This window comes from Jaculus jaculus, chromosome 2, assembly GCF_020740685.1.
Source record: "Jaculus jaculus isolate mJacJac1 chromosome 2, mJacJac1.mat.Y.cur, whole genome shotgun sequence".
In the NCBI taxonomy this organism is placed as follows: domain Eukaryota; kingdom Metazoa; phylum Chordata; class Mammalia; order Rodentia; family Dipodidae; genus Jaculus; species Jaculus jaculus.
In genome coordinates this window covers 190,839,423-190,863,491 of record NC_059103.1, presented here as the reverse complement: position 1 = coordinate 190,863,491, position 24,069 = coordinate 190,839,423, and the positions used below count along the sequence as shown (strand labels likewise).

The window sequence follows — 24,069 nt, the reverse complement described above, 5'->3', positions numbered from 1 at the left end:
TTTTATACTATATTAAATAAATTATAAGTATATATCCAATTTTTACTTGAAATAATCATTCAAGAGCCGATTCATCAAAAATACTTTTAAACCAAGGGGGTGCATGCACCTGGAGTTCGTTTGCAGTGGCTGGAGGCCCCAGCACACACACTCATTCTCTCTTTCTAACTCTCAATAAATAAAATATTTTTTTAAATACTGTGATAAACTATTCAAAATGCTATTAAAACATATAGGAAAATGAGACTTGAAGCCAAAACATTATCATCATATAATCAGGCATATGAAGGCCAAAATCATACTTCCTATACTACATCAATTTCTAAGGGGATACAAGCAAGATTTACTTATTGCACCATGGTGAAACTATTATAATCACACTAATCTTCTCAGGAGTTTCCTAATAGGGTTTTGGTATTCAAACAATAAGAAAACATTATGTAAATATAGCCAGGAACATTTTGTGCATTAAAATCATTTTGATAGAAACATAACAGTAGACTAACCAGGTTAAATAAAGTTTTTTTTTCCTTATTGAAAACTGTATTTAGGATAAGATACATTTCTACTTAGAACTCTTTGAAAAATATTTTAGTATTTGAGAGAGAGAATGGGTATACTATGGCATCTAGCCACTGCAAATATGCTTCAGACACATGTTCCACCTTGTGCATCTGACTTTATGTGGGGACTGGGGAACTGAGCCCAGGTCCTAAGGCTTTTCAGGTAAATGACTTAACTGTGGAGCCATCTCTCCAGCCCCTACATAGAACTTTTTATGTTCTAGTTTTTAGCAATATTAAGCATGTGCCAATTTTAACATATCATTACGTACATGTGGCAATTCAAATGGCCACAGACCATCATTGGACTGAAGAGGGAAAAAGTGAAAGCTTAACAAATGATTACTCAGTGAAGCCTCACAGGATTCTCTCACCTACACCCCTGTGAACACCCTCCCACAGAATGGACATGAGATGTTGTTGAATGTGTTGGTTAACCATGATGTATTCTAAAATTTTAAAATTTCATACTAATCACTACTCATGAAACTTATTTCTAAAATCTCCTCTAAAATCACAGTGTCACTTTGCAAAGTAACTTGGAATTATCTTCACGTGTAAAAGTGTCAAGACCATGTTACATTATACTACAGAAACCATACTTACAAGAAAAAGCTGTATTTACTTTTTTATGTATCATTAACTATGAAATATAAGAAATAAGCATCCCAGAAGCTTCTATACCTTGCCACACAGAGAAGAGATCTGCTCCAACAGCAATGAGGAATTCCGCCGGGTGTGGTGTCCACTCAATCCTCTGTACGTCGGAGTTAAAGAAAACAGGGAATAATGACTGGAACATGGTTCTACTCTGAAAAGTAAGCTTGACTAGCCATGCTCCCACAATTTGCTTAAAATCATTTACTATTTACTGGTATACATGGTCCTTTCAAACGTGACCAATTTTAAAATGGTTCTCCAACTGGTTATCTGAATGAGACGGACGTGCTAACCCCAAAACCCTCTAACCAAAAAAAAAGTGGGGTTTTTTTGGTTTATTTGTTTTGTTTTGTTTAGTTTAGTGATGCTAGCCTACAAACAGTTCTCAACTGAGAGAGGAGTTCTAATGTCTTCACAATGTTAAATATTTTTGCAGAAAGGAATTAGCAAGAAGAAAATGATGAGTCTTTGTTGGGAGCTATGAACCAAACCTCGGCCATGTTGACAGAAACCACTGTATAGCAAGTTAAGTTTCTATTTCTTCATCTAATGATCTATTACCAGAAATGAAGAAGCCGTTACGCCTGGGTGATAGCCTCTCCTGGTGCTGCCGGTAATTGATGAAGAAACAAAGAAATTGCATTTAGCCAGTAACCCCGTGATCTCCGGCCTGATTATGACTCCTTCCCCCTACAACCCTATAAAAACCTGTGTAAAAATAAACTTCGAGACCTTTACAAATACCTAGCTTGGTCTCCTTCTTGTGTCTGTTTGCCTCCCCCCATTCAGGTTAACTTCCCCTCGAGTCCTTGTCAGACTCCCCGCTGGCCGGGGCAAGAGGTGTGGTGTCCACTCAATCCTCTGTACGTCGGAGTTAAAGAAAACAGGGAATAATGACTGGAACATGGTTCTACTCTGAAAAGTAAGCTTGTCTAGCCATGCTCCCACAATTTGCTTAAAATCATTTACTATTTACTAAAGGTCCCTCAATTCTAGTATACATGGTCCTTTCAAACGTGACCAATTTTAAATGTTTCTCCAACTGGTTATCTGAATGAGATGCTTTTACCCCAAAACCCTCTAACCAAAAAAAAGTGGGGTTTCTTTGGGGGGTTATTTGTTTGTTTTGTTTTGTTTAGTGATGCTAGCCTACAAACAGTTCTCAACTGGGAGAGGAATTCTAATGTCTTCACAATGTTAAATATTTCTGCAGAAAGGAATTAGCAAGAAGAAAATGATGAGTCTTTGGTTTGGGCTGACATGACACCAGGTCTTTCACTCAGCTTTGTCTGTAGAACACTTCTCAAATGCTGTGACACACCACATTACTAGACCTCTTCAGCAGAAAAATTTCAAGAAAAACAAAGAAGTCACAGCGATGCAACCTGAATTTTAGAAAAAGAAAAGTTATTTCTTAACAGCATTAAGCACAAAAAAAAAGATAAGCCAGGAACGAAAACTAATAAAATATACATGTGATATATATGGACAGAGGGCTGAAAGGACAGTTAGTTAACACTGACTTGTGGGAGAGAGGAGATGCAGCCCATGCTTAGGCAGATGACATTATAATTCCATTAAAGGAGCAGGGCTCAGTCACCTTTGTATTACTTCTATGGCTCTGCTTGCAGCAAATAATAAATACTGACCGAAAGTAAAGCTACTCAGGGAAAAAGATTTCTGATCCAGATATGGAAATGCCTCCTTCCACAGAAACTCTGCAGTGGGAGTTTAATGGCATTAAGACAACAAATGATCACTGAACACATATGTGTATCTACCAGTGCCAGAACATTCTATCTAACACACACAGAATGTAACCAATAATGAAAGGATACAGTTCAAATTCGATATCTGACACAAAACAGGAAGGTAGATCTGACAGTTTTATCATCTGTACAAATTCTAAAGCAGGGCCATAATAATGGAAAACCTAGAAAAGAAACTCAAATTGTATAATACTCTGAATCCTGTAAATGAAATGAAAGCAAACCAATTAGTCATTATTAGTCCAGAATGCTAGAAGCCTCCAGGGAATAGCAAAGGCATGAAAAGACAAAGACACACACACACACACACACACACACACACACACACTCTCACACACACACACACACACTCTCTCTCTCTCACACACACACACACACACACACACACACTCTCTCTATTATAGGTATCCATTATATGGGGACAAGAATCTAATGAATTTTAATTAATTTTCTGAAGAGCTTATGTCCTAAAATTATCTGTCACGCTCTAGTCAGATGCTAATCTCCTTCCTCATCTAATTCCCATAGTAACTGTAAAGTATTACTCCCATTTCATAAATAAGTTAACCTGTCCAAGGGTATATCCAGTTTCTAAAAGGCATTAGAGTCATGTTTCCAACCAGCCCTATCAAAAGCTCATTATCTTTCCACTACATCCCATTCTCTCCAACCTGAGTCTGAACAAGGCGGCATAGTGAACTACAGCCCAAAAGGTAGTCTCGGTTCTCTAGAACAGGATCACTGCAATCACCGCTTCACCAACATTTAGTGCTGATCACACAGTACAATTCAGGTCCTCAATTATAAGAGGTAGAAGGACTATGCAAGTAAGCAGGCTTTTTATAGGAACAAAAATATGTACATATGATGATACCAAAAAAAATAAATGTAAAATTACCTTAGGTAAAATATTCTTCTCTTTTGATGGTGTTATCTTTTTGGCAAGAAAGCAACTATTTAAATGAGATGTACTAACATTCATAGGTGTGACTCCTCTGAGACAAAATTCAGGAAAACTAATTTCAAATCCAAACTGAAAAGAAATCAAGAGAACTCCATTACAGGCATTGTGAATGAAGAATAGTTTATCTTATTACAATGTAAAAATTGATAGGAAAAGTAGTTTTACATATGTTACGTATAAACATTAATTTTTGGTTCCACGGCGCAAAGGGTAGTTCTTCCATTTAAACTCTTCTGTTTTAATGTAGGCATTAATTTTCATAAATGTCTGTTGACCCTCAGTTAGCCTGCGATGTATTCTAACTCCATTTTATTCAACCACAGGACAAAGCAACCTCCTCTGCACACTTTTTCAACATCCAACTTCCTGTGCCAATCTGTGCGTCTACGCGTAGACAGAAGCTGTCTGTGCTTGCGTGTGCGCCCCAGGTCCTCCTAGGCCATGAGAAACCGTTACCAGAAGTCATCCATGTGCTACTCACAGCAAAAGTGCCAACAGCAGAAAGGACAGGCAATATTTACTGCATGAGGATTTTGTCCTTTAAATTATCTAATGCTTATACAAATCTATTAGCTGAAGCTATTATTAGCTCCGTGTTCTAGAAAAAAACCACAATTGTGAGATGACAATATCACAGAAAACTGTAACAAAAACAAAATGGTTGAGATTTGAATGCACTGTAATGCTAGAATCCACGTTGTTCATCACAAGAATGCATCTTGGTTGGAAGTCATTCTGCACGAAAACAAGTGATGCCAACATTTAAGTGCATACTATGGATACTTAATTTCCTATTAAAGGATTAAATGAGTCACATAAAAAGGACTCTGGGGATGGAAAGATGTTTTAGTGGTTAAGGTCCCTGCCGGCAAAGCCAATCCCGATGCACAAAGTGGCGCATGCATCTGGAGTTTGTTTATAGGGGCTAGAAGCTCTGGCATGGCCATTCTCTCTCTATTTGCCTATTTCCCTCTCTCTCTCTCTCTTTCTCTGTAATAAATATTAAAAAAAAAAAATACAAAGGACTCTGGCATTATCTATCTGCATGTATGAACCCCATTTCAGAAAATGAACACAATTTCAATTCTTATACTTAATCACATTTTCAACTCTTCCACTTGGTTTGATGTTATTTTTAACTTTTAATTTTTTTTTTCCTTTTAAAACCATTTGCTTTCTAGCCTTCCTAAAATTAGGATGAGGCAGCATGTGAATCAACAAGACAGACCAAGCATATTAATCCCTACTGTCTTAGGTTACAGGAGAGAGAATAAAACAATCTGACAGAAATGCAAGGGCTTCTTTGTGGCTCACAATTTTACGATTTTCTGAAATCTCTCTAACCTAGTATTTTCTCCTTTTGTTGACAAAATCTAGTGTCTGTTCAGTGAGACAGCTTACCTGCAGGTGGCAGAGGTCACCGAAGACAATACTACAGGTAACTGCTCCTAGGTTTGCCAGTAGATGACAAGCAATAAAAGGTGACTTGGATAAACAACCTAAACCTGAGTTATGTCCGATTCTGTGTTAAGACCTCCACTATAGAGCTGCAGCGCCCAAATGTCATCACAGTGTCTACTGAATGAAAGCTGATTAAAACCAAATGAAAACTTCAGTTCATTAGTTGAACTGTCATGTGGCCAGTAGGCCAGTGGGTTCCTGCAGACACACAGCACTTCTATTACTGTAGAAAACTCTACTTAGTGCTGGTCTAGTACTTCTCCATTTGGTACATCCGTGTGAAGATTTATTTAAGCTGTGCTGGAAGTAATGCGGAAAGGCATTCTTTTGCACTATGACAATTAAGAAATCCATTTACCTTTCTTTCCCGTATCTGAATCTTTCCCCTCCATAATTCCTCTGAGTCAACAACATTTCTGAGTTCTTCGAAAGGAACAACATTAGCAGAAAGGTATTCTGCAATTTTCTGACAATTTCTATTAAAAAAAAAGATTAGGATAATTAAATATACAGTTTTCAATGTTACTTATATTTAATGGATACATTTTAAGTACAGCCTAAGAGGTAAAATTGAAAATTTTATATCTGTTTTTCTATTAATATTGTATTTACCCATTAAGCTGGTCTCTGAGCAAGAACAGTCACATGTTCACTTCATGCCACATCCCCATAAAGGGACAGCCATTATCCTTACTACTAAGGATACAGACATAGCCCAGAGGCTCCCCTTTGATTGGCTATATCACATGAAAACACAGAGGCTTCCCTGTCTTTTATCTTAAAAACAAAACTGCATTCGTTTAACCACTAGGCCTTCTCCGTGTCCCCACAATCACTTTCTTCAATGTTCCTTTATGAGTTTGTGTAGAATTCTATGGTAGTAGTTCATCACAGACTGTCTTACTGTTTGAAGTCTTGTTTGTCTCTGTACTTCCTGGCAGGAAGACAATGGCTTCTCATGCTTAAATCACCAGCACCTACTGCAGGCCTGGTATAAAGTTAGCTCTCTACTGCGTGTTCTAATTTGCTAACTGAAAACAAAATCATGAAGTCAATAAACCTAATTTGAATACTAACTGAAAAATCAAAACTGGACTAAACATCTTATTCCTACTAAAGTGTCATGAAAAAGTCAAAAGTATACACTTATTTCCATATGGGCGTTTGACACAGAAAACAAGCATGTATTATAAATCCACCACATCTGTGCATTTATACCATTCACCCTCATGAGCCCTGGATAATGCAAGGCTGTAAAAGCTCAGTGTGGGTTGGAGGGATGACTTAGCAGTTGAGGTGCTTGCCTGCAAAGCCAAAGGACCCAGGTTCAATTCACCAAGACCCATGGAAGGCCAGATGCAGATGCACAGGTGGCCATGCATCTGGAGTTAATCTGTGGTGGCTGGAGGCCGTGGCATGCCCACTCTTTCTCTCTCTCTCTGTCTCAAATAAATAAATAAATAAATAAAAATATTTTTTAATAAAAGCACACTGATGATAAAACTGCATTGATAATATTTACTGAAAACTTAAATATTGCCGAACATGGTAGGGCACTTCTTTAATCCCAGCACTCAGGAGGCAGGGGTAGGAGGATCACCATGAGTACGAGGCCACCCAGAGACTACATAGAATTCCAGGTCAGCCTGGACCAGAGTGAGACCCTACCTCAAAAAAAAAAAAAAAAAAAAAACTTGGAAAAATCTAGATTCTCAAAACATAAATCGGTCATCATAGTACAACATGAAACACTACCTCGTCACATTAAAATAATTTTCAAAAGCTCAATTTGTTAAAAACAGAGTAGCATATCTGGATAATAAAAACAACAAAATATGACTAAAGGGGCTTACATTTCACACTGATTTCCTGCTAACGTAATTTTTGCTGCATGCCATTCCCTCAGGTGTTTTAATGCTCCTACAGTGGGTAAACAGTCTTGTAATTTGGGAGGATCTCTGTCAGAAGGTAGCAATATTATGTCTACCATTGCTCTACCTAGAAAGCAAAAAAAAAAAAAAAAAAATTGTAATTCCTAAGATGTTTGATCTGAAGAGGCTCAAATTAGTTCCCGGAACAATTAAGTTTTAGGTTTATTTACAAGACAAAGGAATATTAATTCCTTTGAGTTTATATTTCTGAAATGCTTCAAAAAATACACACTTTAGGAGTTCAACAGTTTTCTTAAGGGTTCATCATTTAATTTAAAGCCATCTTATCTCAAAATAGCTAGCATATGCTGGAAAACAATGAACTATATCATAATTACTTGCCAATTCTGTAGCAGCAGTTAATTATACACATTGCTCTGGAGATCATCAATGCTATTGTACTCAACAGGGGGAGAAAAAAAAACCTGGGCAATTACATTATATTTTTCTACACTTAATTTTGTTATCCAAAAGGGAATGAATTAGTACAAAACTGCAATGCTCAAATAAATCATTTCTCTTTAAAAGACAATAAAACACTCAGCTAAACCAATTATACTGACATCATTAGATCCTGAGCAAGAAGGCTAGCTTCCTACAAATTTAGGTTATAAAATTATAAATTTATTGAGGGAAAAGTAAAAGAAAAGTGAGATGGAAGCCAAACAAAAATTTGTTAATCAAAGTCACTTAATTTGCCAAAACAGCAACTATGAAATATTTCAGTACAAATTTATTTATTTATTTATTTATTTATTTATTTATTTGAGAGCGACAGACATAGAGAAAGACAGGTAGAGGGAGAGAGAGAGAATGGGCGCGCCAGGGCTTCCAGCCTCTGCAAACGAACTCCAGACGCGTGCACCCCCTTGTGCATCTGGCTAACGTGGGACCTGGGGAACCGAGCCTTGAACTGGGGTCCTTAGGCTTCACAGGCAAGCGCTTAACCGCTAAGCCATCTCTCCAGCCCTCAGTTCAAATTTTTAATACAACACATTTGACTGAAAAAAGGGGGGGGGGCTGGGGAAGTGACGCAGTAGAAGAATACACGTGAAGCATGCACAGGGCTCTTAAACTTCATCCTCAGGACCAAAAACGTTTGAAAATTATCATTATATTCAGTTACTTTCTGCATGGGCTTCTGCATCAAAACTTGGTGCTAAGTATCATTTTCCTGAATCTGTGGCTATACCGTCAGTGACTAACGATAAGGCATATCTGCAGCAACAAACATCCGCTTCAGAAACAACCTATGCTTAATGAACACACTCAGAAAAAAAAGCTCTGCAAAGTGTTTGGCAATGAATGCCACAGTGTAACCACATTTTAGATGATGACAATTTGAGTAACACAAAGAAAAGTTAGTTAAGGAGAAAGTAAGTTTTGTGGATAATATGATACTATATGTAACAAAATATACTTCCCATTATAGGAAAGAAATGGGTTCCATAGTAAAATGCTGAACAAAGAGCTTCTTTTCACTGTACGATACCCCATTTGGCAATGTGGAAAAGAATGGTAGCCAAAGTATCTAGGCTAAAGATGCTATTTTTCTAAGACTTTATAGGATTAGTGTTCTATAGAGCATATTGAATTCATCACTGAAAGTCGTTATAATATTACCAGGGGCAGGAAGCTTGTCTGATAACTGATGCAGATTTTCTGCTGCTTCTTCATATAGGCTAAAATAAAAGAAAATCAAAGAAAAAAATTCCACATAATTATTACATGTAATGATAAGAAGTCATAATGATCTAGGTGTTGAACACTGTTAAATAAGTTAGACATAATACCTTATTTAATGCTGATAAACCCATTTAGCACTAGCTTAACACAATTATTTTTTTTAATTTTTTTTATTTATTTATTTGAGAGCGACAGACACAGACAGAAAGACAGATAGATAGAGGGAGAGAGAATGGGCGCACCAGGGCTTCCAGCCTCTGCAAACGAACTCCAGACACGTGCGCCCCCTTGTGCATCTGGCTAACGTGGGACCTGGGGAACCGAGCCTCAAACCGGGGTTCTTAGGCTTCACAGGCAAAAGCTTAACCGCTAAGCCATCTCTCCAGCCCTTAATACAATTATTATCACTAAGTAACATGCTTAAAATCATGTAAATATTATGTATGGAAGCAGCATAACTCCACATATCAGTTCTTACCAACAATCAGATATCAAACACAATCAGCAAAACATGATAATGGGACAAAACTTCAAATTGTATTTCATATGTTCAATAGAGATGATAATTTTCCAGCAATTTGCTAAGCTTCAGAGCAACAAATCAGTAAGTATTTAACATAGGACACACCTTTCCTGAATTACAGCTTATAGTCCTCACTAAAAATATGATGTGCTCTACTGATCCATCAAAGCATTAATTCAACCATAGGATGAAATTTTGTTTTCAAAATAGTTAATAATATTGCACAAAATAATTTATTATAAACATATCTAAAACAAAAACTTAAAAGTATTTTGTAGTTTTCAGACTCCCTCTTGTGGACACAATTAGTAGGTGACTTACAAAAACTAATACCTAGTACAGTGATTCGAAAGGGATATCTACTTTAATGAAGGCAAAATGGAAATTACCTAAAAATGCCTTAACAGTTGATGGATGAGGAAACAAGGGACAAGAGAAGTAAAGTCTCTGGCTTTGGGTGATATAACCAGAAACCACTTGACTGGCTCCTATGAGTTCAATGATCTTTCCCTTGTTCTATAATGCCTTCCATGATTAACCAATGCCAATAACATAATCTGAAAGTAGGGAAAGGAAATTTTAAAGCCTGCACGCTTTATATGCATAGTATATGAATATTAAGATAAAACAGATACAGTTTCCTGTCATTATTTTTACAAAAATTAAAATAAAGGGTAATTAATAATGAGTCAGAAATGGACTATTTAAGGAGAAAAAGCTCATCATAACTAATCACCTTATATGTGATCACATTATATATGGACTACAATTTAAAACACTCGAAAGGGAACTCAATCAGGTTTACCATCCTCAGAAAGTCTTTATGTATATAAGGTATTTGAACTGCCTAATGCATAAATATACTCTAAAGCTGGAGAGATGGCTTAGCAGTTAGGGCACTTGCCTGCAAAGGACCCAGGTTTGATTCCCCAGTACCTATGTAAGCCAGACGCATGAGGGGGAGCACACATGTGGAGTTCTTTGCAGTGACTAGAGGCCCTGGCATATCCATTCTCTCCCTCTATGTCTTTTTCTACCTGCTTCTTTCTCTCTCTCTCTCAAAGAAATAATTAAATGTATTTTTGTTTAAATGATAGAAGTTAACATTAAATAATACTTCTAGTCAAGCTCTTAAAATATGGTTTCAGGAAGAATTTAACTTCAATGAAGTTACATGTTGATCAGAATAGCACTCTTATAATTCTAAAAATGTTCAGATAATAATTTTTACATTTAAAGATCTAAATTGCCTAATGTCTTTCAAAATTAAAGAGTTATATTTTTAAAAATTGATGAAAATTGCTAAAATATGCAATCTTTATCCTCTTGTCATAAACTCCCAAGCTCATGTTCAATAACTTAAGGGCCATATAAAAAGCAAATAAGCATACTCAGCCACGGGGAAGGACTCCCTGCTATTACTATCTTCGTCGTCAAAGCACTCGGCAGTGCTCAAACATTCTTCCATGTTTTCTCGAAGGACATCTTCAATCTTATCTTGTTCAGCATCAAAATGTATCTCTTGCCAATCAGAACTACAAAACTAGCAAATCAAAAAACGGCATTAGTTTGGAGAGATGCTCAGGGGATAAAGCACTCCCACACAAGTATGGGGACCTGAGTTCGTATCCCCACAACCCACATAAAGCTGGACACAGTGGTGGGCGTCTGTAATGCTAGTACACCTGGAGCGAGATAGGAGGCAGAGACAAGAAAATCCCCGGAAGCTCCCTGGCCTACACAGCAGCACACAATAAGAAAGACCATCTTAAACAAGGTGGAAGGCTAGGACGACACTAGAGGTTGTACACTGACCTCCACATATGCATCATGGCATATATATGGCCATATTCACATACATAAATAAATATGCATGCCTGTGTGTGCACACACAATAAAAAGATGGTATTACATAATTCATGCAATCCTTTACGTAGCAAAGGCGAATACTAATAGCTATACAAAACCAACATATCAAAAGATGGCATTAAATCATGAAATCATAGCATTCTTCATGGCAGCAAAGGCACTGACTGGAAACTGTTACCTGATTAAATCCACATATCGCTTGTACTGCGAAGAACCACTTCTTGGGATGAGGTACGCCACCCACTGAACAAGCTTCAGAACAAAACCACAATTAGAAGGAAGACCATAAACAAGCAAATGTCACAGCAAATATACTCAGAGAACTGTATAATTCTGAAATAGTTTTCCAAGCGATATACTTGTACGTATGCATTATTGTTCTAAAATCTGTGCTGAAACATCAAGCAAAACAATCTGCCTAAAGAGGAGAATTATGTTTCATCATTATTCAAAGTCACCATGCTGCAAAGTCCATATTACTGAGTCATCATTTCACAGAGTAGAATCTACCGGAAAGATGTTGAAAATAACATCTACTAAATTATGGCTGAGCAGCACAAAATCCTGTAAGCCCCTGAATGAGAACAATCCCCACTTTGACCACACTGACTTGGTTCAGCCTGCTAAGATAGGAGATGCCCTCCTATAAAATGCAGCATTACAAGAGAAAATGAAATTAAGTGTACACATCAGAGAATTTAGAGCTATGTGCAGAAACCAGATTCAAAGGTAGGAGAGAGAAATTGGCATGTGAACTTAACTAATGGTGATGAGGTTTGACTAGAAAATGTCCCTCAAAGGCTAATGGGTTTGATCACTTGGTCTTCAACTGGTGGTACTATTTGGAAAGGTGACAGAACCTCTCAGAGATGGAGCCCTGCTGGAGGAAGTAAGTCACTAGGGGACAGACCTCAAAGTTATATGACATGGCCCAACTTCCTGGTTTTCCTCTGCTTCCTGACTGACTGCACTGTGATGAGCCAGTCAGCCATGCCTTCCTTACCACAAGAGACTATAACTCTTCCAAACATAAGCCAAAATAAACCCTTTCCTTTTTGGTCAGATATGTGTTCAAAGCAACAGGAAAGAGTTAATATAGATTAAAATTTGCTCCCTTGGGCTGGAGATACAGCTTAGTAGTTATGACACTTGTCTGTGAAGCCCAAGGAGCAAGGTTCAATTCCCCAGTATCCAGGTAAGCCAGCTGCACAAGGGGGCCACAAGCATCTGGAATTTGTTTGCAGTGGCTAGAGACCCTGGTGCACCCATTCTCTCTGAATCTCTATGTGCCTCTTTCTCTATCTTTCTCCAATAAGTAAATAAATAAACAAATAAAATATTTTTAAAAAACTTGCTCCCAATAAGCTCTACAGATAACCTTACCTTCTGTATCCTTGATAGAAATCACTAAGTAATCACACCTTTAAGGAAATGCACTTTACTTGTATTCCTATTAAGTCATCTTTCCTTGTTCCTTTTCCTTACACGTAATATGCACTAACCTTCAATTCAAACTTACTTCTTGAAGTTCCCATGGGCCCCAGCCTAGTCAATGTTAATCTATTCTCCTCATCACTATTTAAAACCACACAATTATTTCTCAAATTAGACATTTTTTTCAATGGAGTCCTTTTAAATCAACGGCCCTCTCCAGTCAGTACGGTTGGACGGCGTCTCTAAACTCCTTGCCTTGGACAAGCTGACGGGAAGTGCTGCCGTCCTACGTGCTGCACTTCCCAGCTTCCCTCCACACATACTGCTCTTTTCAAGTTGCTTGTCTCCAACATTCACTGACACCGTAGTCACTCACTAAGGATTTACTAAATGTAATTATTTTTTATTTTGTTGATATTTGACCTCTCAGTATAGGAGAAATAGAAAACTCAGAGATAACCTTTTTGGCTACTTAATACCGGGCTCTGTGGTACCAATTGTTCTGGCTGCCTTTTCTTAGCCTTTTCAAAACCTATGTTCAGTTAAACGCTGGGACTGTTTCAGATGTTTGGCTCTTCTCACCATCCATGAGCAACCTCATCTGTCACATGGCGTCCACTGATATTTACGCACAGACAATTCCATCATCTGGATCCCTCATCCAGATCATTCTAGATCTCCTGTATCCTGAGATCTAGAAATTCAGACATCTTGTACAAAATAGTTCACTTTTATGTCTTACAAAACAACTATTCACATGTTCCAAACAGAACGCCATAGTTCTTACAAACCTGCTTCTATTTTATTAAATGCCAGCATCACAGTTATCCAAGTCAGAGTCCCAATTCCATGCATGATTCCTTCCTCCTAAACCAAGCCAGCTTAACACTGTCAGGTGAATTCTCTGCACTTGCCTTCCAAGCTATTCATTTCCTCCACACCATCTCTTGCCTCTCCTCTTTAGCTTTTCCTCTACATCAACCTCAACAGCTACAATTTTCTCTAATGTGCCCACTAAAACTAAACCACCTCAAAAGCAAGTCTGATCATGTCCCTTCCTCCACTATAGGCTTAAATAACTGCAGACTAAACCTAGGCTCAAGTTTGAACATCCTGGCACTATAAGAGCTATGTCTACCTGTCTAACCTTATCCAACTACCATCAAATGATACTTCTAGCTCCTCAGACTTACCATATCACTAAAAGCAATAATTCTACATGGAGGAAATTCAACATGGGCAACTGGCCCTGTATATGGGCCTCATTCTGATACGCATGCATTCCTGTTGCCATAGTTTAAATACACCATTTGAACAAGGCTCAACAAATTTCAGCTATTACATATTAATTAACTATAATTACATAAAGCAAAACCTCACTCCTAGCATCTCAGTCCACAAATCCTATATCGTGATCAGTTACTATGCAAAACAAGGAATGCCTTATAAGAAACTTCTGGCCTCGCAAGTAGAGTGAATCCTTCCATGAGAACTTCTGGAATGTTCTCAAGACGTCATTTACATATATATTTCAAACACCAAGAAAAGAAAAAATTTCAAATTACACCATCTTCAAAAATTGAGTAAGCCAGGCATGGTGGCTCATGCCTTTAATCCCAGCACTCGGGAGACAGAGGTAGGAGGATTGCTGTGAGTTCGAGGCCACTCTGAGACTCTATAGTGAATTCCAGGTCAGCCTGGGCTAGAGTGAGACTGTATCTCGAAAAACCAAAAAATAAAAATAAAAAAATAAAAAAAATTGAGAGTACTCCTGGACCTTGGAAACAGGCTAGGGCAGCACATATGCATTAGAAATAATCTCCCATTGGTGACAGTTGTGACTAAGACTGGAGCTACTTTAATGAAGGAGGAAGGAGCAGGTCCAGAAAATTCCCAAGCTAGCAAAATGAGAACACTCTTGGGGCATTTAAAGAAATTCCCTCAGCTTCCCGGACTTGTTCTATGCCTACATTCCCATTCAGGAACATTATCAGACAGAAGCCAAGAAAAGGAAGTAAAGAGAAGATAATGATTAAAGTACATTTGTAAAACACCAAGAGAAGCTAAAGGAAGATTTAAAAAAAAAAAAAAAAGTGAAGTACTTCAAAAAGCCAAAGTAAGCAGCTTGACAGTGGCTAAAGCCTGTGGTCCAGGCACTAAAGTGGCTGAAGTAGGAGGATCAGTGAGTTCAAGGTCAGCCTAAGTTACAGACTGAACTACAGGTCAGCCTGGGCTAGAGAAAGACCATGCCTCAAGGAACAAAAAGTCATAGCAGATAAGAACTGAGAAAAGACCATTATATTGACCAGTTATGAGCTTCTTTTAAGAAAATCAGTGAGAGGATAGAAAAAAATAACAAATGATAAGCAAGTTAGTGTGGGGCTGCATTAACAATATTTTCTCATTTAGGACAACATCCTCACAATGTCACAGTAACCTATTCTATATACCTAAAAACAGGTAAAATTTTTCATAAAGAGAATAAAGCTAAACTTGAAAAGCCAGAATATTTTTAAATATTTTTATTTATTTATTTGCAAGCAGAGAGAGATAGAGAGAAGAGGGACAGAGACAGAGAATGGACACACAAGGGCCTCCGACATCTACACGTGAACCCCAGATGCATGGACTACTTTGTCCATCTGGTTTTACGTGGATACTGGGGAATTACAAAGTTGTTAGTCTCTGCAGGAAAGCAACTTAACCACTGAGCCAGCTAGCCAGGCTCAAGAACAACTTTTAAAAAATATTTTATTTTTATTAGAGAAAGAGAATGGGTGTGCCAGGGCCTCCAGCCACTACAAACTCCAGATGCATGAACCACCATGTGCATCTGGCTTACATGGGCTTGGGGGAATCAAAATTGAGTCTTTAGACTTAACAGGCAAACACCTTAACTGCTAAGCCATCTCTCCAGCCGCAGCATTTATTTTATTTTATTTTATTTATTTTATACAGCATTTTAACATTCAAACAATAGTAAGGAATAGCTGTCTTTCAGTTTTGTATTCCCTTAAGTATGTTTCATAGTCCACTGCCTTGTTCAAAGTCAAGTATCACTTGTACTTCTAAATGACCAAATTAATTTCCAGTAAAATGCTGAGCCAGAAAAAAAAAAGAGGGGTTTATGTTGCACTTACCAGGGAATGTACTATCCTCTGGATTGATGGAAGCACTAATGCTTGTCTTGAGGAGGTGATAAATATTAGCTGCCATGAAGTCTGTAAGAGTAAAAGGCACATGATCAATGCGCTCTAGTTACTTCATGGAGGACGGCTTTCATTTCAACATTAAAGCACTCTCTCAAGACGTCTGTTACACATAGAATAGATGCTGTTCAAGACACCCGTCAAGTTTCCATATATTGAATCTGAGCTAGCTGAGAAAATACGAAAGGCTCCTTTTGTATATGCCACACTGTTAGCAGAAATTCCCTCCTGAGGACCACATTTTCTGCTCAAAATGCCTGCTTGATCAAAACAAGTAAAATACAATACAGACTAGAAAGGACAGTAAGTAGTACAATGACAAGCAGTAAAAGTCGTTTAGAATGTATCATTTAAAAAAATAAAAATAAATTAAAAAAAAAAGCCGGGTGTGGTGGCACATGCCTTTAATCCCAGCACTCGGGAGGTAGAGGTAGGAGGATCGTTGTGAGTACAAGGCCACCCTGAGACTCCATAGTGAATTCCAGGTCAGCCTGGGCTAGAGTGATAGATACTCTACCTCGAAGGAAAAAAAAAAACCTGTCTTTATGCGACATGTCTCTTCTTCCTAAATTACCTGCAGGAAAAGGAGACCCAAATGTTTTTTTTCAATGCACCCGTTTGCAAAGAGCAGAAATTCCATGATGAAGGTTCAAGGGATTCAACCACTTAAATTTTCACAGCGACAAAAACTTTTGGGCGACGGGATGGGTCTTGCATCCACAAACTTACACGCATTCCCCCCCACCCCACATAAAGATGGCATTTTTCAGCCCTTATTAAATCTAACTCAGGCAGTTACATCTTCCTAGACGACTGGATCTACGTTCCTCCCCCAGCGAGCCTGATCACCAACACCAACTTTTATCTCTTCCCGGCAAGCCATTCCCGCCTTTTCTCAGCCCAGGGCTTACTCGGCCGCCTTTCGGTGCCCTCAGCGGCCGACATCACGGACCCAGGCTCGGCCTCCCCGCCGGCCGCCGACGGCAGCCTTCCTTCCCCCCAGGTCACCAGCAGCAGGTACCGATCCATTTTCTCAGCTCCCGCCCCAGCTCCGCATCTCAAAACAGCCGCGCGCTGGGAGCACTTCCGGTGCCCTTCCGCTTAGGTCGGCTGGAAATTGTGTCCCCCCCCCCCACACACACACACACACTTACTCCCGTCGATTTTCCGGTAGTTATCCTCGGAAATTATTCTCTCGAAAACTGCATGCTTTCCTCCTTTGAGTTCGAACTTGCAAACTAGAGAAGAGTGCCGAGGACCCAACGAAAGAGGAGAGGTAGGTGCGTGTTTGATCCCGGGTCGGAACTGTGAGGCTGGGGTTGTCTGCGTTTCCCGCCGGACTCCTCATGCTGGTGGCCCGGCTCGACTGCTGCGGGCAGAAGGAACTTCCTGGGCTGGCGGCCGAGCATGGCGAGTTTCTCTAGGGCGTCCCAGGTGAGCTTTGCACTCTTGTGGCTCGATGGCGGGTCCCTACACTGGCCGGAAGGAGAACTCCGGTTCCGACGGCTTTCCATTTCGGAGCTGACACCCGCGGCCGGAGGGTCGTGAGTGTGGCCACCACGTCCTATCTGTTCTGGTACCTCCCCCCTCCTATTTCAGTCCGCAGATTTCCATGTCTCCCCCACCCCACCCGGGGGGAGACTGTTGGGAGAGAAGGTCGGAGAGGTAATGAGGTGAATCACATTAGAGGAGGTTTCTTTGTGCTGTGTAAATGGGGAGGAGGTTGGTGTTGAGCGTCTGGCTCGGTTGGTAAGAGGGCTTGCTTAACGGGCCCGAAGTTGGATCCCCAGCAACGCATAGAGCGAGCGTGGTGTCTTATTGTCTGTACTTCCAGCATTTGGGAAGTAGAGGCATGGGGATCAGAAGTTCAAGGTCGTCCTCTGATACATAGCGAATTTGAGTCCAGCCTGAGTTACGTGAGACCCTGTCTCAAAATGAAATGAAACGAAACAGTTGAAGTTTTTTTTATTAATAAATATCATTTATATATTAATTTTCAAGTACAGAGAGAGAGAGAGAAAAAAAAAGTCATGCCAGAACCTCTTGCAATTGCAAAGAAACTCCAGGTGCATGTGCCATGCCACTTTGTACTTCTGGGTTTATGTGGGTACTGAGGAGTTGAACACAGTTGGGAAGGCTTTGCAAACAAGTGCTTTTAACCACTGAGTCATCTCTCCAGCCTAGTTGAAGGCTTTCGAACTAAGAAGTAACATGATCTTACTTAGTTGTTCAAAGGAGGACCCTGGATGTTGGGAAAATAGGCTTCAGAGATGGGGGTCTGTGAAGGACAAAGGGATAGTCGGGTTGAAGGCTGTGACAAATTTAAATTTTTTTTTTTTTTTTAAAAAGGTCTCTGCATAGGTCTTGCTATTCACACTGAAGTGTTGAAACATGGTCTGGTTTTGAAACTGGAGCCAATAGTGTTTTTTAAAGGATTGAATGTGGGCAAAAGAAGAAATGATTATTTTGAGATTTTTTTTAGTCTGGACAACTTGAATGCTGTTATGCAGGGAAGGTTGAAGTTAAAGCAAGTTTCAGATGGAAAAATAGAAATTAATGGTGGATACAATTCAAGATTCCTTCTAGCTCAGTGCCACTTGAAGTATGATTCCTCCAAATGTGGTTCCTTCCATGGTGTGTTATCTATCTGTAAAACAGGAAATGAAATAAAACACTATAAAACTGTGACAGCAGTTTGACATTGTGACAACATTTGTATTATTTACCAAAGATTTTTTTCCACTAAAATATTAAAATGCTAATTTGCATTGGCTTGAGGAAACTTTTTTTTTTTTTTTGCTTACATCTAGTCTACTTTGAAGTTTGTGGTAAATAAAATGAAAGTACTAGATGAACTGTATTTTTTCCTTGCATATAACCTCTTGTGTTTATGTATAATGAAAGCACCTTTTGAGTTCTCTCTGGGGTAGATGGGATTTTTTAAATTTGAAGATGTTGATGAGTAACTGATGAAACAGTGATCCATGTCTGAGATAATGTAACAGGGTATGAAAGTGCTATAATGCCAGCTGCTCTGGAGGCTGAGGCAGAAGGATCCTAAGCTCAAGGCTTGCCAGGGTTACAGACTGAATTCAGGGCCAGCCTGTCTCAAAATAAAGGCATAAAAGAGGAGCAAAAGAGGTAGCTCAATGGCAGAGTGCTTGCCTAGGATGTGAGAGACTCTGGATTCAGTCCTCAGTACTGTAAAAAGTAAATAGGTTAGGGCTGGAGAGATGGCTTAGCAGTTAAACCACTTGCCTGCAAAGCCAAAGGACCCAGGTTCAACTCCCCAGGATCCACATAAGCCAGATGCACAAGGAGCCACATGCATCTGGAGTTCGTTTGCAGTGGCTGGAGGCACTGGCAAGCCCACCCCCCTCAAATAAATAAATAAAAATAAAATAGTTTTTAAAATAGGTTAATGTTTAGCTGTACTTTTCCAGCTCTCTCCTATAACTGACTCTTCAGTTTCTCATTAATCACTCAGATTTCAGTATAGTGTCCCTTACTAATCTCAATATAGTAATGAGAAAATACTTTCTTCCCTTTTCTAGAAATGAAAATAAAAGTTTAGTGATAATTCTGTTTTTCAAGGTAGTCATTGACATTAACTGTAGAATACTTGTGATGGTGTATTGTAAAATTTATTTATTATTTCTATTTAATCAACTTTTTCTTTGTTTTCAAGCAATGGGCCACTTTTGCTCGAATGTGGTATCTTTTGGATGGGAAGATGCAGCCTCCTGGCAAGCTTGCTGCTATGGCATCAGTAAAACTTCAAGGGTTACATAAACCAGTGTACCACCAGTTGAGTGAGTATCATCCTGGACCTGCAATTAGCAACCAGAGAATGGGAACGTTATGAAGTTTGACTGGCCTGTGTTTAAGGACCGTGTGTGCACGTGCACGTGCGCACTTTAGGTTGAATTTGGCTTGCCGGTGGAAAACCCATATGGACGATTTTTCCTCACAGAACCCCATTTTATGGCATTACCAATCAAAAATTGCCATTGCCCTTCCTTTCACTCCCAGAAGCGTCCTGACGTACATTATGAGTTAGGTATCCGCTTGTGTACACATGTTGTGTGCATGTGAGTAGGGAATTTTTAATCCTGACTAGCTTTCTAAAAATCCTTTTCTTGGGAAAATGTAGAGAGCTGGTTAGGCCTGGAAGGTGACTTTTCACTGTTTTAAATTAAGAGGTTTACTCTTTCGGAATCTTTCTAAAACAGAAAAATTATTTTTTTATTCTAGAATCGCTCTGCTTGTGCAGTTTGATTGGCCTTAATTTGCTAAAGTATTTCACCGCCACATCCAGTCGTCAGGTCTCAGTCCTCATTGTTTCACCCATCAGCAGCACTAGATCCCATTTTATTTAACTAATTACTCTGAGATGTATTAAATGTACAAAAGGACATATACATACACATGTATATTTTTAAAACATCAGGATGATAAAGGTAATGATAAAGTCAGTACCTGTATATATTCAGCATGTTGCTGGGGGTTGTCTGTATATGTGTGTATGATGTTTGTGTACATGTTCATGTGTGTTAGTGTGAGATCATAGATGCCACAATGTGGAGTGAGTACAACTTTGGGTGTGAGTCCTCACCTTTCACCTTGTTTGAGGCAGGGTCTCTTGTCAACCTGTGCTGCATTTGCCAGGCCAGCTGGCCTATGAGCATCCATGGGGTCCCCTTATCTCCACCTCCATTCTTTCCTGCGGGCATATTGGGATTACAGATGCCCTCAACAACGTCTGCTTTTTTTTTAACGTGGCTTCTGGGGACCCAAACTCAGGCATTTGCAAGCACTTTATGCACTTTATCCCAGCCCTGTAGTGTTTGTTTGTTTGTTCATTCCTTCCTTCCCTCCTTCCCTCCTTCCTTCCTTCCTTTTGCCTCAGTATCCAGATGCCAGAGTAAAAGTCAAAAGTTCTTGCCGGGCGTGGTGGCACACACCTTTAATCCCAGCACTTGGGAGGCAGAGGTAGAGGATTGCCGTGAGTTTAAGGTCACCCTGAGAATAGTGCATCCAGGTCATCCTGGGCCAGAGTAAGTCCCTACCTCGAAAAGAAAGTTGCCAGCGCCCTGCAAGGACCTGCTCGTGTGGCCCTCATACTCCTGTAGCTTGATTCTCTACCTCTGTGCCCTGAGCGGGTCTCTTACACCTGCCTCTGCACCCTTCCATTCCCCAACAAGCACCTTGTTACCTTAGGGTCTTGTCACATACTGCTCTCTCTGCCTGGACATTCTTTCCTTGATATCTTAGTGATTTATTCCTTTGTATCATTTAGATTTCTGCTCAGTCATTTGTATTCTGAGCAAGGAGCAAGGCCTCCCTGATTCCTCTGTCTGCTCATCCTTTTACTCTCTAAATCTTTCTTTAGTTTTACTTTGCCATTTTTTAAAAAATAACATCCACTAACGTAAAAGCATTTGTCATCTTTCTTTTTTACTACACTGAGTTTCAAAAAGATAGGAACTTTGATGTTTCGTTAGCAACAGAAGCCCCAGTACCTGTAGTGGTGTTTCACACACTGTTGGAACATAAGGAATGTTTATTGTATGATTGCATTGACAAATACAAAATACTGTCAGCATGGGGTTTTCCATATGTGCTGTGAGATTTAGGGATCCATGGAGGTAGAGGAAGTGTATTTCAGATGATTGGATTTGAGCAAGTACAAGGCTTTATAATTCTCCTTACTTGCCATCCTTGCTGTTCTTTTTAATTTTTTTTTTTTTTTTTTTTTTTTTTTTTTTTTTTTTGGTTTTCGAGGTAGGGTCTCACTCTAGCCCAGGCTGACCTGGAATTCACTATGTAGTCTCAGGGTGGCCTCGAACTCATGGCGATCCTCCTACCTCTGCCTCCCGAGTGCTGGTATTAAAGGCATGTGCCACCACGCCCAGTTCTTGCTGTTCTTTTTCTTCTCCACCTTATGAGCATTGCAGTATGATACTGGAATAGCTCTGAGCTTTACATGTTGAATACGGATCTAAAGACTTTGCCATTTCAAGCACCTAGTACAGTATGTGGCCCATGGTTATCAGAAATAGTTCATGCCATGAAACTTTGCAGCAAATGTTTTATAAATAGAGTCAACTCTTGGTATTCCTGGAAGTTATATTCCCTCAGGTCACCATGAGCACTGGACTAATGAATACCGAACATTGCTTTTAGGGAAAATACAGGTTAAAGTTCCCTGGATCTCAGCATAACATTTTTATTAGCCAGGCAATATGTAACCATATTTATGTTGACTTCTGTCTAAAGACCTTTAAAAAATAGACAGACTGAGCCGGGCATGGTGGTGCATGCCTTTAATCTCAGCACTCAGGAGGCAGAGGTAGGAGGATCACTGCGAGTTCAAGGCTTCCCTGAGACTACATAGTGAATTCCTGGTCAGCCTGAGGCAGAGTGAGACCCTGTCTTGGGGGAAAAAATAGACTTACAGACAGATAGAGTTGATTCTTTAACATTAAACTCTCCATCTACAGCTTTGTAATTCAGCTGTGAAGTCAGCTTATCTAACACATGATCTCCCTAAAGCACATCACAGCCTTCTTTCTCTTAGAACATTACGCCCGTGCTTAAGTGCCAGATGACACTTGTTTACAGTAGAAATGAAAAAGAAAGGGAGAGCGCTGCTTCTTTAGCCTCCGCTGAGAATGCGTGCATCTGGCAATGCAAACTTTAACATTTAGGCAAATATCAAATCCGTTAATGATGGTATCAGCTACATTTTGAAAGTAAAATAGGTGATGAACAGATTTATACTTTCACTGATAAGAAGTGTCTACTTTTGGCAGATCAGAAGAATGCATATTCATAGGATTACCATGTCTTAGAATTTGTTTAATTTCTTAGGACTTTTTACTTAGCTACCTCACTGAGAGATGAGAAATTTAAAATCAGAAGAATAGTGATGTTTTCACTGTCGTTCAACTACACAACTGTAGAACTGGGACCCGACCTAGGGTCTTCCTTCCTCATTTAGGAAATTCCTCATCCCATTTCCATATACTTTTTAGCCATTGACACTTACACCCTGCTTAATGACATCAAGAAATAGTCAGCAAGATCTCTTAGACTCTGTAGATACAAATGATAAAAACTTGGAGGGAGTATGAAATTAGTAGTCACCTAATTTCTGTCTCCAAGCATACCAATAGTCTCCTCAGGTAAAGTTCTCCTTCTTGGGCTGGTTGAAGCATTTACTTGCCAAGCCTGATGGCCCAGCCTCGATGCCTCCATTGTCTCCTACATTTTTACTCTCCATTCGTCTGTAGATTGGCATTTAGGCTGGTTCCATTTCCTAGCTATTAATAACAGGGCAGCAATAAACATGATCATGCAAAAGAAACAAATGGCCAGTAAAAAAAAAAAAATATATATATATATATATATTTTTTTTTTTTTTGGTTTTCCGAGGTAGGGTCTCACTGTATCCCAGGCTGACCTGGAATTCACTGTGTAGTCTCAGGGTGGCCTCAAACACACAGCAATCCTCCTACCTCTGCCTCCCGAGTGCTGGAATTAAAGGCGTGCGCCACCACGCCCTGCCTCAGTAAATATTTTAAAAACTGTTCAGCATCCCTAGCCATCAGGGAGATGCAAATTAAAACATTTTCTTACACCATCTCACCCCAGTCAAAATGGCATGGGTGAAGGGGAAAAGGAACCCTATTCAGACTAGTACCCCATCATGGAAATCCGCATAGAGGTTTCTCAAACAACTGGAAATAGACTGCCTAATGACCCTGCTATACCACCAAGAAATTTCCTTTTTTTAAAATTAAACTTCATTTTTGTCTCACTGCATTAATGACTTACATCAGCAAAACTTCTCATGATCATGACCACAAGATGTCACTAAAGTCAAATTTTAATTGTAAGCATTTTTCAGTATTTATATATACCTTGCTTTAAAATTTTATTTCTGATACTTAATTTAGTAAGCATATATTAGTTATTCATAATCACTGCTTATGTTT

The 24,069-nt window shown here is 39.3% G+C and overlaps 2 protein-coding genes across 2 annotated transcripts in view; one reads left to right on the top strand and one right to left on the bottom strand.

Annotated features, from left to right (window-relative positions):
- The window catches only part of LOC101606099 (MDM2 binding protein), a 71,784-nt gene extending 54,682 nt beyond the window's left edge, over window positions 1-17,102 (bottom strand). Inside the window, exons 1-10 of the mRNA XM_004661365.2 lie at window positions 16,981-17,102; window positions 16,001-16,081; window positions 11,605-11,678; window positions 10,949-11,100; window positions 8,972-9,030; window positions 7,271-7,415; window positions 5,776-5,893; window positions 3,891-4,025; window positions 3,062-3,156; window positions 1,248-1,320 (exon numbers count right to left, since the gene is read on the bottom strand). Coding sequence (XP_004661422.2) covers window positions 1,248-1,320; window positions 3,062-3,156; window positions 3,891-4,025; window positions 5,776-5,893; window positions 7,271-7,415; window positions 8,972-9,030; window positions 10,949-11,100; window positions 11,605-11,678; window positions 16,001-16,081; window positions 16,981-17,098 — 1,050 coding nt within the window. The 5' untranslated portion in view covers window positions 17,099-17,102. The remainder of the gene's footprint in view (window positions 1-1,247; window positions 1,321-3,061; window positions 3,157-3,890; window positions 4,026-5,775; window positions 5,894-7,270; window positions 7,416-8,971; window positions 9,031-10,948; window positions 11,101-11,604; window positions 11,679-16,000; window positions 16,082-16,980) is intronic.
- A 279-nt stretch (window positions 17,103-17,381) lies between these two features.
- The window catches only part of Mrpl13 (mitochondrial ribosomal protein L13), a 31,416-nt gene continuing 24,728 nt past the window's right edge, over window positions 17,382-24,069 (top strand). Inside the window, exons 1-2 of the mRNA XM_004661413.2 lie at window positions 17,382-17,503; window positions 19,758-19,881. Of these exons, the coding sequence (XP_004661470.2) occupies window positions 17,477-17,503; window positions 19,758-19,881 (151 nt within the window). The 5' untranslated portion in view covers window positions 17,382-17,476. The remainder of the gene's footprint in view (window positions 17,504-19,757; window positions 19,882-24,069) is intronic.